Source organism: Glycine max, chromosome 14, assembly GCF_000004515.6.
Source record: "Glycine max cultivar Williams 82 chromosome 14, Glycine_max_v4.0, whole genome shotgun sequence".
In the NCBI taxonomy this organism is placed as follows: Eukaryota; Viridiplantae; Streptophyta; class Magnoliopsida; order Fabales; family Fabaceae; genus Glycine; species Glycine max.
In genome coordinates, this window is record NC_038250.2 from 5,284,830 (window position 1) to 5,303,926 (window position 19,097).

The window sequence follows — 19,097 nt, forward strand, 5'->3', positions numbered from 1 at the left end:
CAGACACAGTTAGGTGATAGGCTTATAAAAAATTAGGAATACAGCGATAAAACCAGCTGGAGCGTAAATTAATTAATTAATCATTTTTAAAATTTTGTTGATTTGAGTTTTCCAACTTTGGTTGCAGGACAACGTGAGGGTTACAAAGTACAAACTATTTAAATGGAGAATATTTTTGCCCAAGAGGGCTACACAGTTGCAGAAAATCCACATGCATTCAAAATTTCAATTGACGTATCACGTGTTCCACAAAGTTCTTATTCAAAAAATAATAGCTCATTTTTATTTGTCATGCAAAATTAACAAAAGCATATTATTATTTTTAAAATAATATTATTTTAAGAGGAAATGGTTAATTTAAGTAAATTTATTGATTTTTAAAATAATTATTTTAAAAATTATACTATCAATATGATTGAACCATATCATTCAAAATTTTATACTAATTTTATTGTGTACAATAAGGTCAACCTCAACAAAATTTAAACCTAAAATATTATATAAATTATCAAAAAAAAATTATTATTATAAGTCAACCTTGATGAGTAATTTTTTGTCATAAAAATCAATTATTGTTTTAAACACTAACATTGTGACATAAACTAAAATAATAATATTAAATTCTTAATTTAGTATATGACTATGACTAAGAGAAATTTATAATAATTCATCCATATTATTAAATTATTTGAATCACATAATATTCAACCAATTAAGTTAAATTTAATAAATGCATGACAAAAATTATAGTTATATATAGAGAGAAAAAAAAATCAAATTACATTGATAATTTTGATAAATATAATATCATTTTCATAATTTATATAAAATATAATTTGATTGATCTGACCGTTAAATTATATTTATATATTAATAAAATTATCTATATTAAATTTTGTTAAAATTGAACAACAAAATTAAGGAAGAAAAGGTGGTTTCCAACAAAAATTAATCATCAATAAGATTAATAAATACTCTATACCAATTATATAATGATAAAATAATTTACATATTTATAATTATAATTTTGTAGTATTTTTTTTACATGATTTCATAGTACTACATTAAGGAGCGATTTGCCACGAAGGTGAAAGAGAGCAACGGGGCAGGTAATGATTCGGCGGCGCTATCCACTTTGATTCCATTCGCATTCGCAGGTCTACTGTAGAATCAGCACGCAGCCATGGCGGACCGTTCTCGGAGCTTCATGAAGGACGTGAAGCGCGTGGTCATCAAGGTCGGCACCGCCGTGGTGACTCGCGAAGAGGGAAGGTTAGCGGTCGGAAGATTAGGCGCTCTCTGCGAGCAGATTAAGCAACTCAACTCTCTCGGATACGACATTATTCTTGTCTCCTCCGGCGCCGTCGGCATCGGCCGCCAACGACTCCGCTACCGCAAATTGATCAACAGTAGCTTCGCCGACCTTCAAAAACCCCAACTCGAACTCGACGGCAAGGCATGCGCCGCCGTCGGGCAGAACAGTCTCATGGCTCTCTATGATATTCTCTTCACTCAGGTAAGAAACCACTTATAAATTGTAATTACTATTACATTCATGAAAATCAAAATTTAGATTCAGTTTTGTAGATAATGTTTTTGAATCGGAATTAGAGTTTTACATCGCTAATTCTAATATAGGAATAACGCTAACTAAAAGTCTTCTAAGTTTTGTGCTATATTCATTTTCCTTGAACTGCACTTGCGGTAATTTTAATTTTTCGTTTCGCGGTTTCAGCTCGATGTGACGTCTGCTCAGCTTCTTGTGACGGATAACGATTTTCGAGATGAGGATTTCAGGAAGCAACTTACTGAGACCGTGAAATCGTTGTTATCGCTTAAGGTTATTCCGGTGTTCAATGAGAACGATGCTGTCAGTACTAGGAAGGCTCCCTATGAGGTTTGTTACTCCGCTTCCCTGATTTTGTTCGCGGAACCTACCAGTTTAAATGTGTTCTTTGTAGGTGACATGATATGATCCAAATGCTGTTGATTCTGTATCCGAGGTTTTGTCTGCCTTATATTCCATCGGTCTCATTTTATTTGTCACTTTTTTGTTTGTCTCAAATTATTTGTTACTTTAAAATATCAAGAAAGTATTGATTGATTACTTTTTTCCGATAACACTCTCAAGAAATAATAAATATACTAGTAGATGTATTGGTGCAATTCTACAGTTTAGTTAATCATTTATGAAATAAGAGTATTTGTTAATCAGATAAGATTATTTTTATCATGAGAGTAGGCATAATGAATTGTTTTTCTAGATGTGTGTATTACAAGAGAGGGATTAGCAATTTCTGTAAGGAAAAATAAGACTCATTTTTTTCCTTCTTCAACGGATTTTATTTGTTTGTTTGGAGGTCAACATTTTTCACTTGAACTTTTTGTTTTTCAGCTTGAATGTTTAGTTTGGAATTGCTACCTGGAATACTTGCTTTATTGTTTCCATTTCTATCTATTCAAGTACATCAAGTGTCATTAACGTATTTTATGTGCAGGATTCTTCTGGTATATTTTGGGATAATGATAGTTTATCTGCTCTGTTGGCCTTGGAGTTAAAAGCCGATCTTCTTGTTTTGTTGAGTGATGTAGAAGGTCTTTATAGTGGCCCTCCAAGTGACCCACATTCAAAGCTTATTCATACATATATTAAGGAGAAGCATCAGAATGAAATTACTTTTGGTGACAAGTCTAGAGTGGGAAGAGGTGGAATGACTGCCAAAGTAAAAGCTGCTGTTCATGCAGCTGATGCCGGCATTCCTGTTGTTATTACCAGGTGCACTATTATACTATATTACCGAGAAAAATTATTACTCTACTGTATTTAGGTTTTAATAAACCATTTCTTATCAGTGCTGTTTTCAATTAGAAATAGGTTAGTTAGGCCTCGACATCTTAACAGACTGTTTTGTTAAACCACAAGCAATTTTGGAAACTAAAAAAAAAATTGTTTAAATTGTTTGCACTTACCTGTTTCTTTACTCCTTATTCTTCCAATTTCCTCTTTTCTTGTCTTTTGTCCACCACATGTTTCAAGTTCATAAATTTAAATGAAAATGTGTGTACATGCCCACATAGAGAATGAGAGAATCACTTGTGAAACCCCTCCTTTTCTTTTTCATTTGTTGTTCTACCCCAAGAACCCTATGAAATCAAGTGTGTTATAAGTACACTGACTATCATCTTTACAAGTTGGTTTATCCTTGCTTCTATCTCATTTTTTTCTCCTTACAGCGGTTTTGCAGCTGAGAATATTATTAATGTTCTCCAAGGACAACGTATAGGAACTCTCTTCCATAAAGATGCACATGAGTGGGTCCAAGTAAAAGAGGTCGATGCTCGTGAGATGGCAGTTGCAGCCAGGGAATGTTCCAGAAGGCTCCAGGTATCTTTTCTATCTTCACATTTACAAAATGTCTGACAGATCATAGATATATTACTGAGATGTTAGTGAAGCAATCCTAATATCTTAATTTTACTTTGCAGGCCATATCTTCAGAAGAAAGGAAACAAATTTTACTTAAAATAGCTGATGATCTGGAAGCTAATGAAAAAATAATCAGGACTGAAAATGAAGCTGATGTTGCTGTGGCACAACAAGCAGGATATGAAAATTCCTTGGTGGCTAGGCTAGCTTTAAAACCTGGGAAGGCAAGAAAGTTAACTTCTAGAAGAAATTGTCCATATTTTAACAAACTGAAGAGTTTATGATGTTAAACTATGATAACTGACAGATTGCAAGCCTTGCAAACAACGTGCGAATTATCGCCAACATGGAAGATCCAATTGGTCAAGTATTAAAACGAACTGAGGTAATGGGAAGTTGATCTGGAAATATATATTTTGGATCATGATAGTTGCAAAACAACAGTTGCCAAGGTCACTTTATGAGTTTAATCAGCTTCTTTTCTGCATAGTATTAACATCATATTCCAATTTTACATCTTAATAGTACATAAGATAGATTTGTGTTATTCATGATCTTGTGGAAGGCAAATTAATTTAGTGTAACTGTTGCATTTTTCTGTGGTGTTTTTAATTATGAACAAATTTCTCATGGACACTCATAATTGCACCAAATCTTTTTTTACAAAATATTGATCTGTAGTGTTTCTGACAGCTACCCTTTTATTTAGCTTTCAGATGGGCTAATTTTAGAGAAGACATCATCTCCTTTGGGAGTGCTCCTTATTGTTTTTGAGTCACGCCCTGATGCTCTTGTACAGGTGAAAGCCTTTTTCAAATTTTCTCTTTCTCTTTTCACCCTTTGTTTAAACTTTGTTAAGTACTGCAGAATTTTTTCCCCAAAGGAAAAACATTCGCTCTTCATTTAATTTTGTACTTAGTGTTCAGCTTTTATATTCATTTGTTATCCTTGTTTACTGCGGTTTGCAGTATTAACCTCTAAAGGCGTTAGGGAAAATCTGTTTAAAGGCTACCAGATGAGTGAGTTTTCAAATGAGCTAGATGATATCATGGGTATGAAAATTTAACTACGATTTATATGGTCCTTAGCAGTAAAAGTAAGAGTTGAAAGAACCCTGTGTGCCTCCACTTGGGCAATAGAAGCAAAAAAGTGGAATATTTTATTGTATAGACACATGAGCTTTTTGAATTTTGTTTCGCTTCCTATTTACCAGTTAAATTTTGTTCCTGGCATGCAATTTTCCATAATCTTGAAACTGTTGTCTCATTGACTGTACTGATTCTTTTTAACCTGATGAATATAATTTTTGATAGCCAATACTTCCATGCCACTGATGATGTTGTTTTTCTATGCTAATGTATTGTGACATGGTGGTATGCTGCTGTCAGATATTTCTCATTTCATTTTGTTCCCATCCTTGAGGAGCATCATTTTTTTTTTACTTATGTTTTCCTTTCCTTTTTCTTTTTTAAATTTATGCATGTTTCCTTTTAACCTGTAAGAATGGTATGCATATGTTTGTAATTTATTAAATGAATATAAAGTTGTACTGCTAATCACTATTGATCTGTAAATAGATTTATGTTATGGTATGAATGAACCTTATGAGCCTAAAGCTGTTTGATTGATTATCTGTATTATATGCTGTTTATCAACATTTTAAGTGGTAGCTTCTTATCATCTGAACAGATAGCTTCGCTGGCAATCCGAAGTGGGAATGGGCTTCTCTTGAAAGGTGGCAAAGAAGCTAAGCGGTCAAATGCAATTTTGCACAAAGTTTGGTTTCAAATAAATTTATTTCTGAACTATTTCCAGTTTCAATTTTATTTTGTTTCACAGTTGCCATTAATAAAATATTTATGGGGATGATGCTGTATCTCTGAGATGCAGGTAATTACTGAGGCCATACCAGATACTGTTGGTGGAAAACTTATAGGACTTGTGACCTCAAGGGAAGAAATCCCTGAGCTACTTAAGGTGAACTAATCAGTGGAGCTTAATTTCAATTTCATAAGCCTGTTCACTTTAAGCATTGGCCACCTTTAAATACTTAAATTTCAGCTGGATGACGTAATTGATCTGGTGATTCCAAGAGGCAGCAACAAACTTGTTTCTCAAATCAAGAGTTCCACTAAAATTCCTGTTTTAGGTCACGCTGGTAAGACTATTATGCTTATGTTTAAATATAGGCATAAATTTTTACTCTATTTAATTTGGACTGTGTGATTTTGATTCCTCAAGTTTTTTTCAAGTCAATTAAGTACCTTTATTTTTTAAATTAAGCAAATTTGGTCCTTCTGCTAATTTTTTTCAACCTAAGACCATAATCTTATATCCTATAAAACCCTTCAAATAATATCAAATTTTTTAATAAATGTCGGAATTTTAAACTTTCAAAACTATCTACCTCAAATCCATCATAAATCCCTAAATATTTGGATATAAAATAATAATTTGAAGGTTCTAGGAGAAGCCTTTTTTATGACAATGCAATTTTGTTTAATTTCAAAATTATGACACAATTGGTTTGAACAAAATTTAAGAGATCAAAATCACTCACGTTCCAACCTAAATGGACCAAAAATGTAATTAAACCTTTAATATAATATATAATCTGTGCTTGATATTACTGTATTTCTTTTTTTGGACTAATAGTCTGCGCTATTACTAATCCAGATGGAGTTTGCCATGTCTATGTTGATAAGTCTGCTAATGTGGAGATGGCGAGGGGGATTGTACTTGATGCAAAATTAGATTATCCAGCAGCCTGCAATGCCATGGTAAACTAAATGTACTCAATGACTCTACAAGATTGGTAAAGCCAGCAATGTCTGATGTACATAACTTCTGTTTTTAAATTCCAACTTTTAGGAAACACTTCTTATCCACAAGGATTTGATAGAGAAAGGTTGGCTAAATGATATTGTTGTTGACCTACGAACTGAAGGTATGATTTATAACCATCATTCCCTCTTATTCTGTATTTTTTTTCAACTACATAGACTGCATGTTCTTGTAACACATAACAAAAGTGAATTTTGTAAATTGAACAGATTAGGAAAACTAACACTGGTTGAAGTTTATTAGGACTCACTAAATGATTTGGGTCTCACTTTCTATTTAATGAGTTTTACTTAATTTCATGATTTTCAATAAATGTCAACCAAAATTAAAAATGTGTTTAAAAGAGTGTGTTAGAAAGTGTTTTGCTAGCACTACTCTTTCTTGAATTCTCTTTCGCAAGTTATGATGAGAAGATAAACATCAATGCAGTTTGATTTTCACAGTGCTAGTGATATCTTCCAGAGTCATTTATTACTTACAGTTATATTGCAGAGCTAGTTCTGAATCCAAGTTATTGTGGACAAATCCTACTGTGAATATTATAAGCTTAAATATCTGCTGTTTAATGGTTTTGAGTTTGGCTACATATTATCTAACTTGTGAATATTTCTAAAATGAGCATTTCCTGTTTAACACAAACTATCATGTTTCAAAAAGATATTAGTGACATCGAATTGTAAACATTGATTAAGACTTAATATCTAAACAGTGTTAGCTATTTTTATTTTTTTCGATTAAAAAATATTTAAGCAATTGAAACGATCTTTTAGTTAACTTGGAAATGAAAGGCAACTCTGAGGTTGTCAGTTGTCATTTTATGGACTTCAGTTTACATAATTGTCTGATTGGCATCATTTTTTTAACATAAAAACTTATGTAATGGGGAGTCGAATGAGGCACCATACCAATTTTAAAGCATTTTCTTTTATGGTTTTTGGAATGATTAAATTATGTAAATTTATGCAGGTGTTAAATTATATGGAGGACCAAGGGCAAGTTCTCTGTTAAATATTCCACAAGCACATTCATTTCATCATGAGTACAGTTCGCTGGCTTGCACTGTTGAAATTGTGGATGACGTGTATGCAGCTATTGAACATATAAATCTTTATGGAAGGCATGTCACTGTTTTCTTCTCGATAGGAAACATGTTGAAATATATTTTGCTTTCATTTGTCTTCTTTGCTCTTCTCCATTTCAATTGACATCTATGTTAGTGTAGTGAACTTAGGTGGAAAAGTGTCATATCTTCTCTTTTCTTTTATGGCAGTGCACACACTGATTCCATCATTGCAGAAGATAAAGAAGTTGCTAATGTGTTTCTACGCCAAGTAGACAGGTAATATTTGAAATATCATGCTTCTTTTTATTTAATGAAAAAAAAATCAAGGGAAATAAAATAAAAAGATGTTTCACTCAATTCTCTACTTTGTAGCGTCTCATTATTGTGTGTAAATTTAGTTGGTCTTTGACAAAGTTGCTAATTAGTAAACACTAAACAAACATTTCCTTTAAACTATTAACTGCTTTTCAAAAAGATATCAACACATAAGTACAATGGCATTTATATAAATATTGTTCCTCTTGTATTGGCAGTGCTGCTGTTTTTCACAATGCAAGCACCAGATTTAGTGATGGGGCACGATTTGGACTGGGCGCAGAGGTATAATATTGGTTGCATTTTATTATCAATCTATTGCATTAAGGTTGTTGATTTATTATGTAATTCCCTTCTGGTTGAATAGGTTGGAATTAGTACGAGCAGGATTCATGCTCGAGGTCCAGTAGGTGTTGAGGGATTGTTAACAACAAGATGGTATGAACTCATGGTCATTTTGCTGATATTAAATTTTCGGTCCTTCATTTGTCCGTTGTCACGGATAGTGTACACTGTACATCTTAAATATCAATAACTTGCTGCTACACATCAAGGAAAGTAGCCAATCTATGACACTGCTTTATTTTAATGGAATTATTTCGTAAGACTGCTCTAGAGTCTACATCACAGTCCTAACCCACGTATGATTAATAATATAATCATAATGACATTTTATAATAAAACCCCCGAGTTGTATGTGGCATTTCCTTTGTGTTTTACTCATTGTCTTATGCCTTTTGCAAATGCAGGATACTAAAAGGAAGTGGACAAGTAGTAGATGGTGATAAAGGGATTGTCTATACCCACAAAGACCTTGCAGCTTAATTTGAATGGTCTAACTGCTTTACTTCCTTTTGTAGCCTTTTTCATTTGTTTTGACAGTTGAGAACGGTATAAAATTGTACAATTTAATAAAATAGGGTCATTTGTATCATCTGATGGTTCCTTTCCTTCAAGAATTTTTTACGTCAACAATGACAGTTTGTGATTGAATTTGTTATTTAGCGCATCCGTTTACGAATAAAGCACCACCTCTAGGAAAACACAAAATGTTAAGTGTCAGCAATGGAATCCATTTATTGCTTTGTTAACGACAATTGAATATTTATAGTTTCAGTTTTTGAGATGTTAATTTTTTTTATGCACAATGTTGTATTTTTCCCACAGAAGGGGAAGTGGTAGCCCCTACCATTCCAGGTTGGAATTGATTAAAAGACTTAAGTAGTTGGTGACTTCTAGCATGCGAAAGTGCCAAGGGTCCTGCTGCGTGCGAGAGTTTTGGGGGCCTTTAGATGTGATCTGTCGTTGAAAGTGTGTTCTGTTAAAGGTGGTCTCGCAGGTAGCTGATTGTGTTTTATATTAATTAGAAAGTCCAGCTGTATTATGTGGACAGTGGAGGTCAATATAACAACACTGCATTAGCGAGCCTCCCTTCACAAATTGCCTATTGCATATGAACATGGCGATCACAGCGCTGCCATTTAACAACACTGGATCGGCTATTTACCAACCTGAGAAGTGAGAATTGGCACGTTTCTAAATGAAGAAAGACAGCAATTTACTCAATGGAAAATAAGAGAGGTTTAAGACATGCATCCAATACATGCTTTTAGCCAAATATCAAACACGTATATCCCAGCGAAAAGTTTCTTAACAAAGCATCCCTGGGAAGGCGAATAGATAAATTTGGTAAAATCAACTTTAATTGGAGTACAGCACTGGTAATAGCATTTAAATTATTGTATCTAAATTTTGTCCATCAAATTAACCAAACATTTTCAGGCATAATCTACCTTCCATAACCAATAGGAGCTACAGCTAAACCAGTAAAATCTCCTTGGTATCTTTTCCTTCGAATGTACAGCATGTGATTAAACAAAAACTCAGCAACATTCATGCTTTTCTTCAAATGACGACAGTAAGCACATAAAAGAGACGTGAAGGCTCATGCTTGCACGAAGCTCTTGAGCTTGTTCAACCATACCAAGTACTCTTTACTGTCCTTGTTGATCATGTACTCATGCAAGAAATTGGTTGTGCTAGGCTTGATTCCTCTGATTTCTAAATACTTATGGAAGGACTTCTGCAGATTCTCATCCAAGGTCCTGCAGAAAACATTGAAACAAAAGAAGTTCAGTCAAACAAACAAGACCTCACCACAACACAACAACAACAACAACTAAATTGCAAACTCTTTCTAAATAGTTGCAGAAAAAAAGAACATACTGGAAGCCTGGTCCCTCATAAGCAACTTGATCCTCAGTGAGATCAGGATTCTTAACCGACAAGCCGTCAATAACAATCTCATCAGGGTAACCCACGCAATTAAACTCTAGATAGGGTCCATCCTTCTTATGAACACTGATTGAAAGTGGAATACTTGACTGAGCAGTTCTTTCACTCTGATTATCATTATCATCGTCATTTTCTTCCCCAGTGACCAAATCCGGCATGTGAACCTCCACCTTAATTTCCTCGTCTTGGTACGTTCTCTCGAGCATTATAGTCTGTTGTCCGGGACTATCAATTATCTTAAACGGAAAATTACCCGGAACCTCTTCAGCCTATCAACCAATTCAATTTTCAGTAAGTAAAATACTTGTTCTATTAGAATAAAGAACAAGCAATCATCATTATATGAATTGAAAAGAGAAAAAATGGAACTTACTGCGTTGTGATCATCGGTCTCCTGGGCGCATTCGATTTCGGATTCGATGACCCGGAGAAGGTTCTCATCGGAGGTTGGTTTCTTCTTGGAAGCTACAGAAGAAAAGTGGAACCTTGGAACAAACGAATCCTTGTGCTGGTGCTGGTTGATGGCGGTGAAGTGTAGAGAGCGATGACCCAGGTTGCTATTCTTCGTCAATTGACCCGCGACAGCAAGAGCCCTCGCAAAAGAACCCGACTTGCGAAGAATTGAGTTAAACGCCATTTCCAAGCACGCGAGGGTTTTACTAGGGTTTTACGATGTCCGTGTTTAGGGAAATTTTTCCAAACATTGAACGTTATATAACATGACCTGTCTTAAGGCCCAGCTGTTAATCTGGGCCCATTGTTCTTGGTTGAGCCCAACGAGGGATACCATGAAAGGCAAATGTTAAATAAACCTCGTTCAACTGTTAAATATAATCTCCTTTAACTTATTTTTTGCTAAAATATATCTTTCATCTTTGTAAATATGAGAATGTCTGAAATTTATCTTGCAAAATTTTTAACACATTTTTTGTTCTCACAAAATTGAAATATATTATTTTTTTTAACCCAAATGCATGTTTAGGTAAATATGAATCTATGATAATAACTTTTTTATATCGATTATACATATAATTGATATAAAAAAATAATCAATATAAATTTCTATTTCTAATCCTTGCTCCGGATAAAAAATAATACATTTCAATTTATTTCAATTTTTTAAAGACAAAAAACATACTAAAATTTTTATTATGAGAATGCAAAAATATATTTTATCCTTTTTTTCCTACAACTTACTCTTGTCCTTTTTCAGGAACGTGTAAGCCACACCCCTTCTCATTGTGTTCTTCCATGAACAACACACCTAACAGTTTGTACAAACCACACTCTCTCTCATGTTTCATCAACTCTTAAGTGACGCTCTGCTAATTCAATGGTAAGGAGAAAGAGGTTGAATATAGAGTTTGGGATTGGGAGAGTAGAGGTTGATTATACTATGGAGGATTTTGATTTGCACATTCAAAATTTTGAGATCTCTTTGTATGTACAAAGTTGATCCACTCATCACTTCAACATTTGTCAACATTGGTTCCGGCTTCTTGTCGTCAATGTCTCTTTGTATGCACAAGGTTGGCCTTTTTAGCCTTATTCGGTCATAATTAGGCATGGATCAAGCTTGCTTTAGTTTGGTTCGGATTGCCTAAATCTTCTATTCTAATTTTGATGAGAATGCATCTAATAATCGCACTATTTATTTTTTGATTTTTTTCTCTCTAAATATAATAGTAAAATAAAACTCCATTGTTTTTTATTTATTACACTAAAATAAATATGACAATACAAAATAATTATAATAGTAATTATTAGTCTTGAATTTCTAGAAAGGGTAAAAAAATCATCAACCGAGAAAAAATAGAGAGCTTAACAATCGCATCCTAATTTATTCATAATGAGAATGAAACTTTATAATATATAAAAAAAATCATATTAAAAATAATTACACTAATTATTTTTTTAACTAATATGAAAATTTTAATGATCCGTCCTATTTTAAAAACATTGATTAATTAAAACAATTCTATGGCTTGATATTTTTCATTGTTAATCACTTTACTACTTTACTATATGTAATTTTGTTTGTTTTTGAGGAAAAAATAGTTTTACATCACTTTCTCACTCTAATTTCAATACATAATACATTTTTTTCTCAATCTCTCTTTTCTTATATATCATATATTACCTCTTGTCCTTGTTATATGAAACAATATTTTATTTACAATGCTTAAATAAATATGATAATAAAAGTATTAAAAAAAACACTACCTCTCTTTTTCTTATATATCATAATCCTAAGTTTAAGAGAAAAGTTAAAAAAAAATCAATTTTAAAAAAATTGTTAGGCCCCACCTAAAATGTCTACAAGCTGCATAGAGTTAGGGTTAGACAATAATTTAGAAGGACAATTGCTATTTCCACTTTTCATCTTTACTAATACACTTCTTTTTTCTTTTTATTTTTCTAGATTACCATTGTAAAGGGACATTCCTCCCTCATAATTTTCTCCCTCACCTTTTGAAAAAATAGTAAAGTAGTAAAGTGATTAACAATGAAAAATATCAAGCCATAGAGTTGTTTTAATTAATCAATATTTTTAATACACTCCCCATATCTGTAAATTTACAAACTAGACTTCCTATGTTTTGTATTGTGTGCCTAGAATCCTACTATGCATCTCCCCCTCAAGTGTGAGTCTCTTCCACACGCTGCCTGGACCCACCGCTAGAAAGACATTCGATACAAGGGATCTCCAAGGCCAAGATCCATTGTCGCCATCTTACTCGTCTGAGTCGATCACCAAGTCGAACCATCGACTCTGATACCAGTTGTTGGGGAATTCGAGGGGAGTAAACACCAGGGAGATTTACACCAATGAGCCATGAGCAATCACATAAGGGTACTTGACTCACACTTTAACCCAAAACCTTAAGGCTCAGGTTTATGGGTCTTCTACTCACTTGTATGGTGCTTAACTTTTTCACTTTTACCCGATGTAGTACTTCACCTCACACTTGTACTCTAACAATCAAAATACCATACTTGTTGTAGTTGTAATAGGTTCAGGAATTATAATATTCTTGTCAAATATGTGGGGTACTTAATCATATAGTCTGAGTTGTAATAGCTCGCATTTCATGTTGAGTTAGCTCGCAGTGGTATCATGTGAAGATAATGAATTCACATGAACAAAACCATTTCCAAACTTTCTTTTGACTCAGTAAAGAAGCACTAAAGCTTGTATTATATGAATGGACAGGTAAGCAAATGTCATATAATATACCAAAATAACAGGAAATGTTCTTGTTAATACGAAAGAATCACCACTCCTATTCAAAACTGAAAACAAAATCAATATTTAAAAACTAAGTTTGGTTTTTATAAATTATATAACATTGCACCAAAAACCACCTAAATGAGACCTAATTAAGGTAGGAATTTTATAATAAAAACCAAGAGAGTAAATAAAAACAAAAATAAACAAGACCCCTTACATATCTTCATCCTTAGACAAATCTTCCTTCTTTTCCTGTCTTGGTGTAGATGTGCGATTCATGTATCTGATCTCATCAAGTAAGATAAGGCTTGGGATTGTTGTTTCTTTTCTTGCCTTGACTTTTCACGTCTTTCTTGCTTCCAGTGATGGAGATAGGAAGAGAAATAGTGTCATTAAACAAGTCGGTTTAGGCAGAGCATCCAAATGAAAGAACTTATGTTGTGATGATAATCGAAGGTTGGTTTCTTATTAAAAGCCATGTTAGAAAAGTGAAACCTCGAACCAACGATTCCAGGTGGTTCTTCTTTATCAATAGACCCGCTAGAGCAATAACCCTCACAAAAGAACACAACTTGCTTAGAATTGAGTTGAATGCCATTTTCATGCACACACACAAAGGTTTTACGACGTAGGAGAAATATTTCCAACACAAATACGGGTTTTGCTTGGGACACCAGCAGATTTGTTGGTACACCTAGCAAAATGTTTTAAATACCATTTATACCCCTAGCTTATAAATATCGTATCCTTATTTATTTTGCGTCCGATCGAGGTTTTGCATCCATTGTTTTCATTTTCGTTTATTGTATTCGTTGCCTAAGAGGTTATTGACGAGTTTGATGTTCATTGTTGTGTCATCTTTGGTGGTTGGTCGGCAAGTGGTGGTTGTGGTGGTGGCTGGTTTGGTCGGCGGTGGAGGTAAGCTTTTATTATTTTATTTCGTAAATTGGTAATCTGTAAGTTAATTTATTTTTACGAATTGGTAATCCATAAAATTAAATGAACTTACGGATTGAAAATCCGTAAAAGAGTGAATCCGTATACTTCTTACTTCTTATGGATTAGTAATCTGTATGCTTTATACGGATTACTGATCTGTATAAAGCATACGGATTCCCAATCCGTATGCTCTATACGGATCCATCATCCCCTTCGAGAATGCGCAACTCTCCCTACCATGAATGCAATGCAAGGTTAATCAAATGAAAAACTTATTGTGATGACAATGCGGCAGCACGAGCGGCGGTGGTGCGACGAAAACACCAACGATAATGAACAAGCGACGGAGGAGAAGCAACCCAAGTTTTACGCAGAAATAATGCAGTGGCAAGGAGGGGGAAATTCTGAAAGCTTTTAAAAAAAAGGACGAAGGGCATTTGTGCCATTTCACCAAACATGCTGGGTGTATCAATAGTTGGACTGGTACCCAAAACAAGTCCCCGCAAATAATATAACAAAACCGATAACCTAACTCAAGGCCCAAATGTAAATTTGGGCCCATTGTTAATAGTCCAACCCCATAAGGGGTACCGGGAATTTGGAGAATTACTTTGTGCATTCAACACTTTTTCATTTTTTTTCCAAAATTACCTGTGATAAACTTACAGATTCGTAATTCATAAACTTGTGGATTCATAATCTGCTATACGGATTGTTAATCTATATGTACGTACAAATTATGGATTTTTTTTAATTTTTTACAAAATATTTTATAAATCCACAAGCTTACAAATTATGAATAGTAAGTTTGTCTTGGGGTAATTTTGGAAAAAAAACAAAAGGTGTTAGGTGTACAAGAAACATACTGGGCTCACAGAGTAATTCCCGGGAATTTGCCCTATTTGAAAGCCCTCAATTCTTCGCGTAATTTGATTTCCCGCTCTGAAAACCCTAACTACCACTGAGACTAAGTTGAGCTGAGAAGAGAAGCTGGGAGCGAATGGGGCAGAAGCAGCGTTCGAGTTCCGATGCCGACAACGAAGTCAAGAAACGACGCCGTGTTGGTTTCTCAGGCGTTGGTGAGTTTCACTTATTTTGCCGTGATTTTTTTATTTTTGTGTTGAATTCTTCAATTCATGGTGCTGCGACGTGTATGGACATTTTGGTCGCGTTTTGTAGATTCTGGAGTTGAGGCCAAAGACTGCATCACAATCTATCTAGGTATGCTTAAAATATGCGATAATTATGTCATGTTACTTTGTAGTTCTTGATTTGGATGGTTTCGATGCAACTCGAGTATGGGATGGGGGTGGTGGTTTCTATGGAAATTGGTTGCTGACCTTATAATTTTTCCAGTAATGACTTGATTAAGTTTTTTTTTTTGTTTTTTTATTTTCCCTTTCTTTTGGGGTCTTGTGTTTCATTATCTGTGGTTTACGAGTTGAGAGTGGTGTTGTTAGTCAGCATTGAACGTAACCAGAAAGGTATTAGTTGTTTGATAAGAACATGGTCTGAGGCATAGGATATTGGGATATGTAAATAGTAATGATAATGGTAATGCCTGCTTATCTTGATGCTTGTTTGTTTATACTAGTAACGACTACTTAATTCATATTTGAATTATTGGGTTCTGTAGACACTTTTTTAATGTAGCTCGTAGATTGGACTGTGTCAGTGAGCAAGATTTCTTTGGCAGTAGTAGCTAGTATGTTCCAGCTCTTTTCCTAGCAATAGGCTTTCTCAAGCTTAGTTTGCTAAGGACATGGTCTTGCTATCAGTTTCTGGTCAAGTTCGTTTAAGTGTTCTTTTCTGCTATTTAGTTTTCTTGCTTATTTCATTGAGTTGCTTGTCAGTATGTTCTGATTTGCAATTGGCATGCATACTTTAATTTTAGTATCTGTATAATATCTGCTATTATGTACAGTTTCAAGCAAGGAAGAATTCGATGCTCCAGAGAGTTTTGTCATTCATCCTGTGGATCTGAATAGCTTTTTTGATGATGATGGGAAAATTTATGGCTATGAGGGTTTGAAGGTTGGATTCATTTTAACAACCGGAGATTCATGTTTAAAAATAACTATTTGAATGCTTAATGGTGTACAATGTCTTATTTTTTCAGCTTGTTTTGCTTCTCTTTTGCAGATTACCATCTGGGTTAGCAGCATATCATTTTATGCATATGCTGATATTACATTCCAGAGTTCATCTGATGTAAGTTTTGAATTCATTTAGACTTTAGACTAATGGGAAAAGTAACAGGCATGTTATTCTTTTACCTTGTTGATTTGTTCAGAGTTTTCTTTTGTTTTGCTTCACACATTAACACTTTTTTGAACGTGTTGCTCAATTGTTTAAGCGAGGCAAAGGGGTCACAGATTTGAAATCTGCTCTTCAGGTATGCATCAATATCTACTGGGTGACCATATGTTGACACCTTTTACTCACAAAATTGTAACTTGGTTTATTATTTTGTGCAGACAATTTTTGCTGAGACTCTTGTTGATAGCAAGGATGAATTCCTTCAGAAATATTTGGTGGATAACGACTTTGTTAGGTATTAAGTGTTTATTATTCTTTTCATTCTAAACAAAAGCTATATAGTTGCCATGCACAGTTCCTTTCCATTTTAGTATGCTACTTGAAATTCAATTTATAAAGTTGTAACGACTGTGGATGACTGTTTTAATTGATTTGCAGAACAAACATCTCAAATGGAGAAGCTTTGAAGCACAAAGCTTTCCAGGGGAACATTTCTGATTATAATCCACATACAGATTCATCTACTTCTACTGTTGAGGTTATAATTTACATTTAGGATCAATGTATTGCACTATAGGTAAAAGTTAGGTTGCTTGAGTGTGAATGCCCAGTTTAATTTTTTTTCTATGGGAAATACATACATGTTGCTTCTCATATTTTTCTATGTTTTGGGATATTATTTAATTAAATTAATGTTTTGAGACATGGAAAAACTGAAAGAGAGTAACTGTCAGAATTGCTCTGTTATGAACTATACTTGGCATTTTCTCTGTTAATGATCAGATGTTCACTGTGCAAGTTGGATGCATCTACCATGATTATCTGAAAGCAAGCATTTTTATTGTTAACTGTTGTTTCCTAATTTTCTATTGCAGTCTTGTTAATTTTCCAGTGATATTTTGTTTCCCTATGCAATGAAGGAGAGGGATTTTCAATTGAATTGCTCTCCTCTGTATTCATGTTTATGTTATGTGATGCTGAATTGCTGATGATAGTTTTATAATACTGCTATTATTTTGGAAAACTTGCTTGTCTGGTCATTAAAATTTCTCCCTTCTTGGCACAAATAGATTAGGCTAGAATGTTTGTGGTTAAGTGAACATCCACTTTTTTGTGATTTTTATTGGTAATTTTCACAAAATCTCCAGCTGTTAAATTTAGATGGTTCTTTTGTGAAAGTTCATCAGAGAAATCATGCATTTAACATTTGTGTATGGTTTACATTATCTTGTCAGCCAGTTACCTAATGCGCTTTGTATGTGATACTTGATATGCATATTTTAGGGGAAGATGAAAATGAATGCCATTTTTTTGTGTAACTTCTTTGCCAGGTTGTCCGTTTGGTGGCAGGCAACATGACTACTGGACAACTTTACAGTCATCTAATACCCCTCACACTACTTCTCGTTGATGGTAATTTTCACTTATTTTACTACTTTATGTACCCTTATTACACAATGTTTTGATTGCATGCTGCTGTAGCTTATTGTTTTTTTACCTTGTTTGCTATGTAGGTAGCAGTCCTATTGATGTTACTGATTCACAGTGGGAGCTGTATGTTTTGTGTCAGAAGAAAACTGATCCGCAGGGAGAGATCCAATGTAGGTTGATTGGTTTTACTGCTGTTTATCGATTTTATCACTATCCTGATGATTCCCGATTACGACTAAGCCAGGTTTGTAATATGCCGGACATTCAGTAAATGCTGCTATACTCTCTAAATCAGTTTTAACTTTTAACATGTTTTCTTAAAGTTCTTTGAAGTGCTTCTTTTTGCTACCTTTTGACTGGAACTTCTGTTGATGGCAGATACTGGTATTACCTCCTTACCAGCACAAGGGTTATGGTCGATTCCTTCTAGAGGTGCTATATGATGTTGCTATATCTGAAAATGTTTTTGACTTCACGGTAGAAGAGCCATTAGATCACTTCCAACATGTTCGTACTTGTGTTGACTCACTTCGCCTGCTTCAGTTTTACCCAATTCAGAATATAGTTACTAAAGCTGTTTCACTTCTGAAGCAAGGAAAGTTATCAAAGAAAGCAAATTGTCCTCGACTTTTGCCACCTCCCAGCGCAATTGAGGATGTTAGGAAAAGTCTGAAAATTAACAAGCAGCAGTTTCTCCAGTGTTGGGAGGTTTTGATCTACATTGGCCTTAATCCTGTTGACAAGAACACGGAGAACTTTGTTAGTATTATTTTGAACCGTGTTAAGTATGATATCTTAGGGAAAGATTCTGGGACGTCTGGGAAGCAGCTTATTGAAGTACCAAGTGATGTTGATCAGGAGATGTCATTTGTCATGTTCAGATCAGAAGCCAACGAAGCTAGTAGTGTGCAAATGGATGACAATCAGGCTAATCAAGAAGAGCAACTCCAGAGGTTAGTTCAGGAAAGGGTGAAAGAAATTCAGTTGATTGCGGAAAAGGTAACCCTGCATCTTGGGAGCTCAGGGGTGGTGGTTAATTAGATTTGTCCTTATAAAGATGGCATGGGATGACAAGGTCATGCATCTATGATATTGTGTGATTGTTTTCTCGTGGACCTATTAAGAGTTTGTTTTTCTGGACAAACACTCGGTAGTGTATTTGGGTTCTTCTTCTAGGATATATTTTAAGATTCTCTTATAGTATTCTGTGAAGGAACCAGTGATCTATTAAGCTGTAATTAACTGAGATTAACCACAACAAAGTTGATTGAGTGACATTCAGTTGTTATTGT

At 34.2% G+C, this 19,097-nt stretch overlaps 3 protein-coding genes across 3 annotated transcripts; 2 read left to right on the forward strand and 1 right to left on the reverse strand.

Moving 5' to 3' along the window:
- Nucleotides 1-1,043: 1,043 nt before the first annotated feature.
- Nucleotides 1,044-8,583, forward strand: ALDH18B4 (delta-1-pyrroline-5-carboxylate synthase). Its single transcript, XM_003544129.5, has 17 exons — nucleotides 1,044-1,516; nucleotides 1,736-1,897; nucleotides 2,499-2,776; nucleotides 3,235-3,385; nucleotides 3,487-3,651; nucleotides 3,735-3,812; nucleotides 4,137-4,226; nucleotides 5,117-5,203; nucleotides 5,318-5,404; nucleotides 5,489-5,585; nucleotides 6,104-6,207; nucleotides 6,299-6,374; nucleotides 7,238-7,388; nucleotides 7,542-7,610; nucleotides 7,868-7,934; nucleotides 8,017-8,087; nucleotides 8,399-8,583. The coding sequence occupies exons 1-17, from the start codon at nucleotides 1,184-1,186 to the stop codon at nucleotides 8,472-8,474; spliced, it is 2,142 nt and encodes a 713-aa protein (XP_003544177.1). The 5' UTR covers nucleotides 1,044-1,183; the 3' UTR covers nucleotides 8,475-8,583.
- Nucleotides 8,584-9,190: 607 nt separating this feature from the next.
- Nucleotides 9,191-10,628, reverse strand: LOC100818815 (uncharacterized). Its single transcript, NM_001253970.3, has 3 exons — nucleotides 10,318-10,628; nucleotides 9,876-10,213; nucleotides 9,191-9,754 (listed from the first exon to the last, which is right to left on the reverse strand). The coding sequence occupies exons 1-3, from the start codon at nucleotides 10,579-10,581 to the stop codon at nucleotides 9,595-9,597; spliced, it is 762 nt and encodes a 253-aa protein (NP_001240899.1). The 5' UTR covers nucleotides 10,582-10,628; the 3' UTR covers nucleotides 9,191-9,594.
- Nucleotides 10,629-14,976: 4,348 nt separating this feature from the next.
- Nucleotides 14,977-19,080, forward strand: LOC100820418 (histone acetyltransferase type B catalytic subunit). The gene is made up of 10 exons (XM_003544135.4): nucleotides 14,977-15,194; nucleotides 15,295-15,336; nucleotides 16,040-16,149; nucleotides 16,258-16,326; nucleotides 16,472-16,510; nucleotides 16,593-16,669; nucleotides 16,813-16,912; nucleotides 17,706-17,787; nucleotides 17,889-18,049; nucleotides 18,184-19,080. The coding sequence occupies exons 1-10, from the start codon at nucleotides 15,116-15,118 to the stop codon at nucleotides 18,844-18,846; spliced, it is 1,422 nt and encodes a 473-aa protein (XP_003544183.1). The 5' UTR covers nucleotides 14,977-15,115; the 3' UTR covers nucleotides 18,847-19,080.
- The last annotated feature ends 17 nt before the right edge of the window (nucleotides 19,081-19,097 follow it).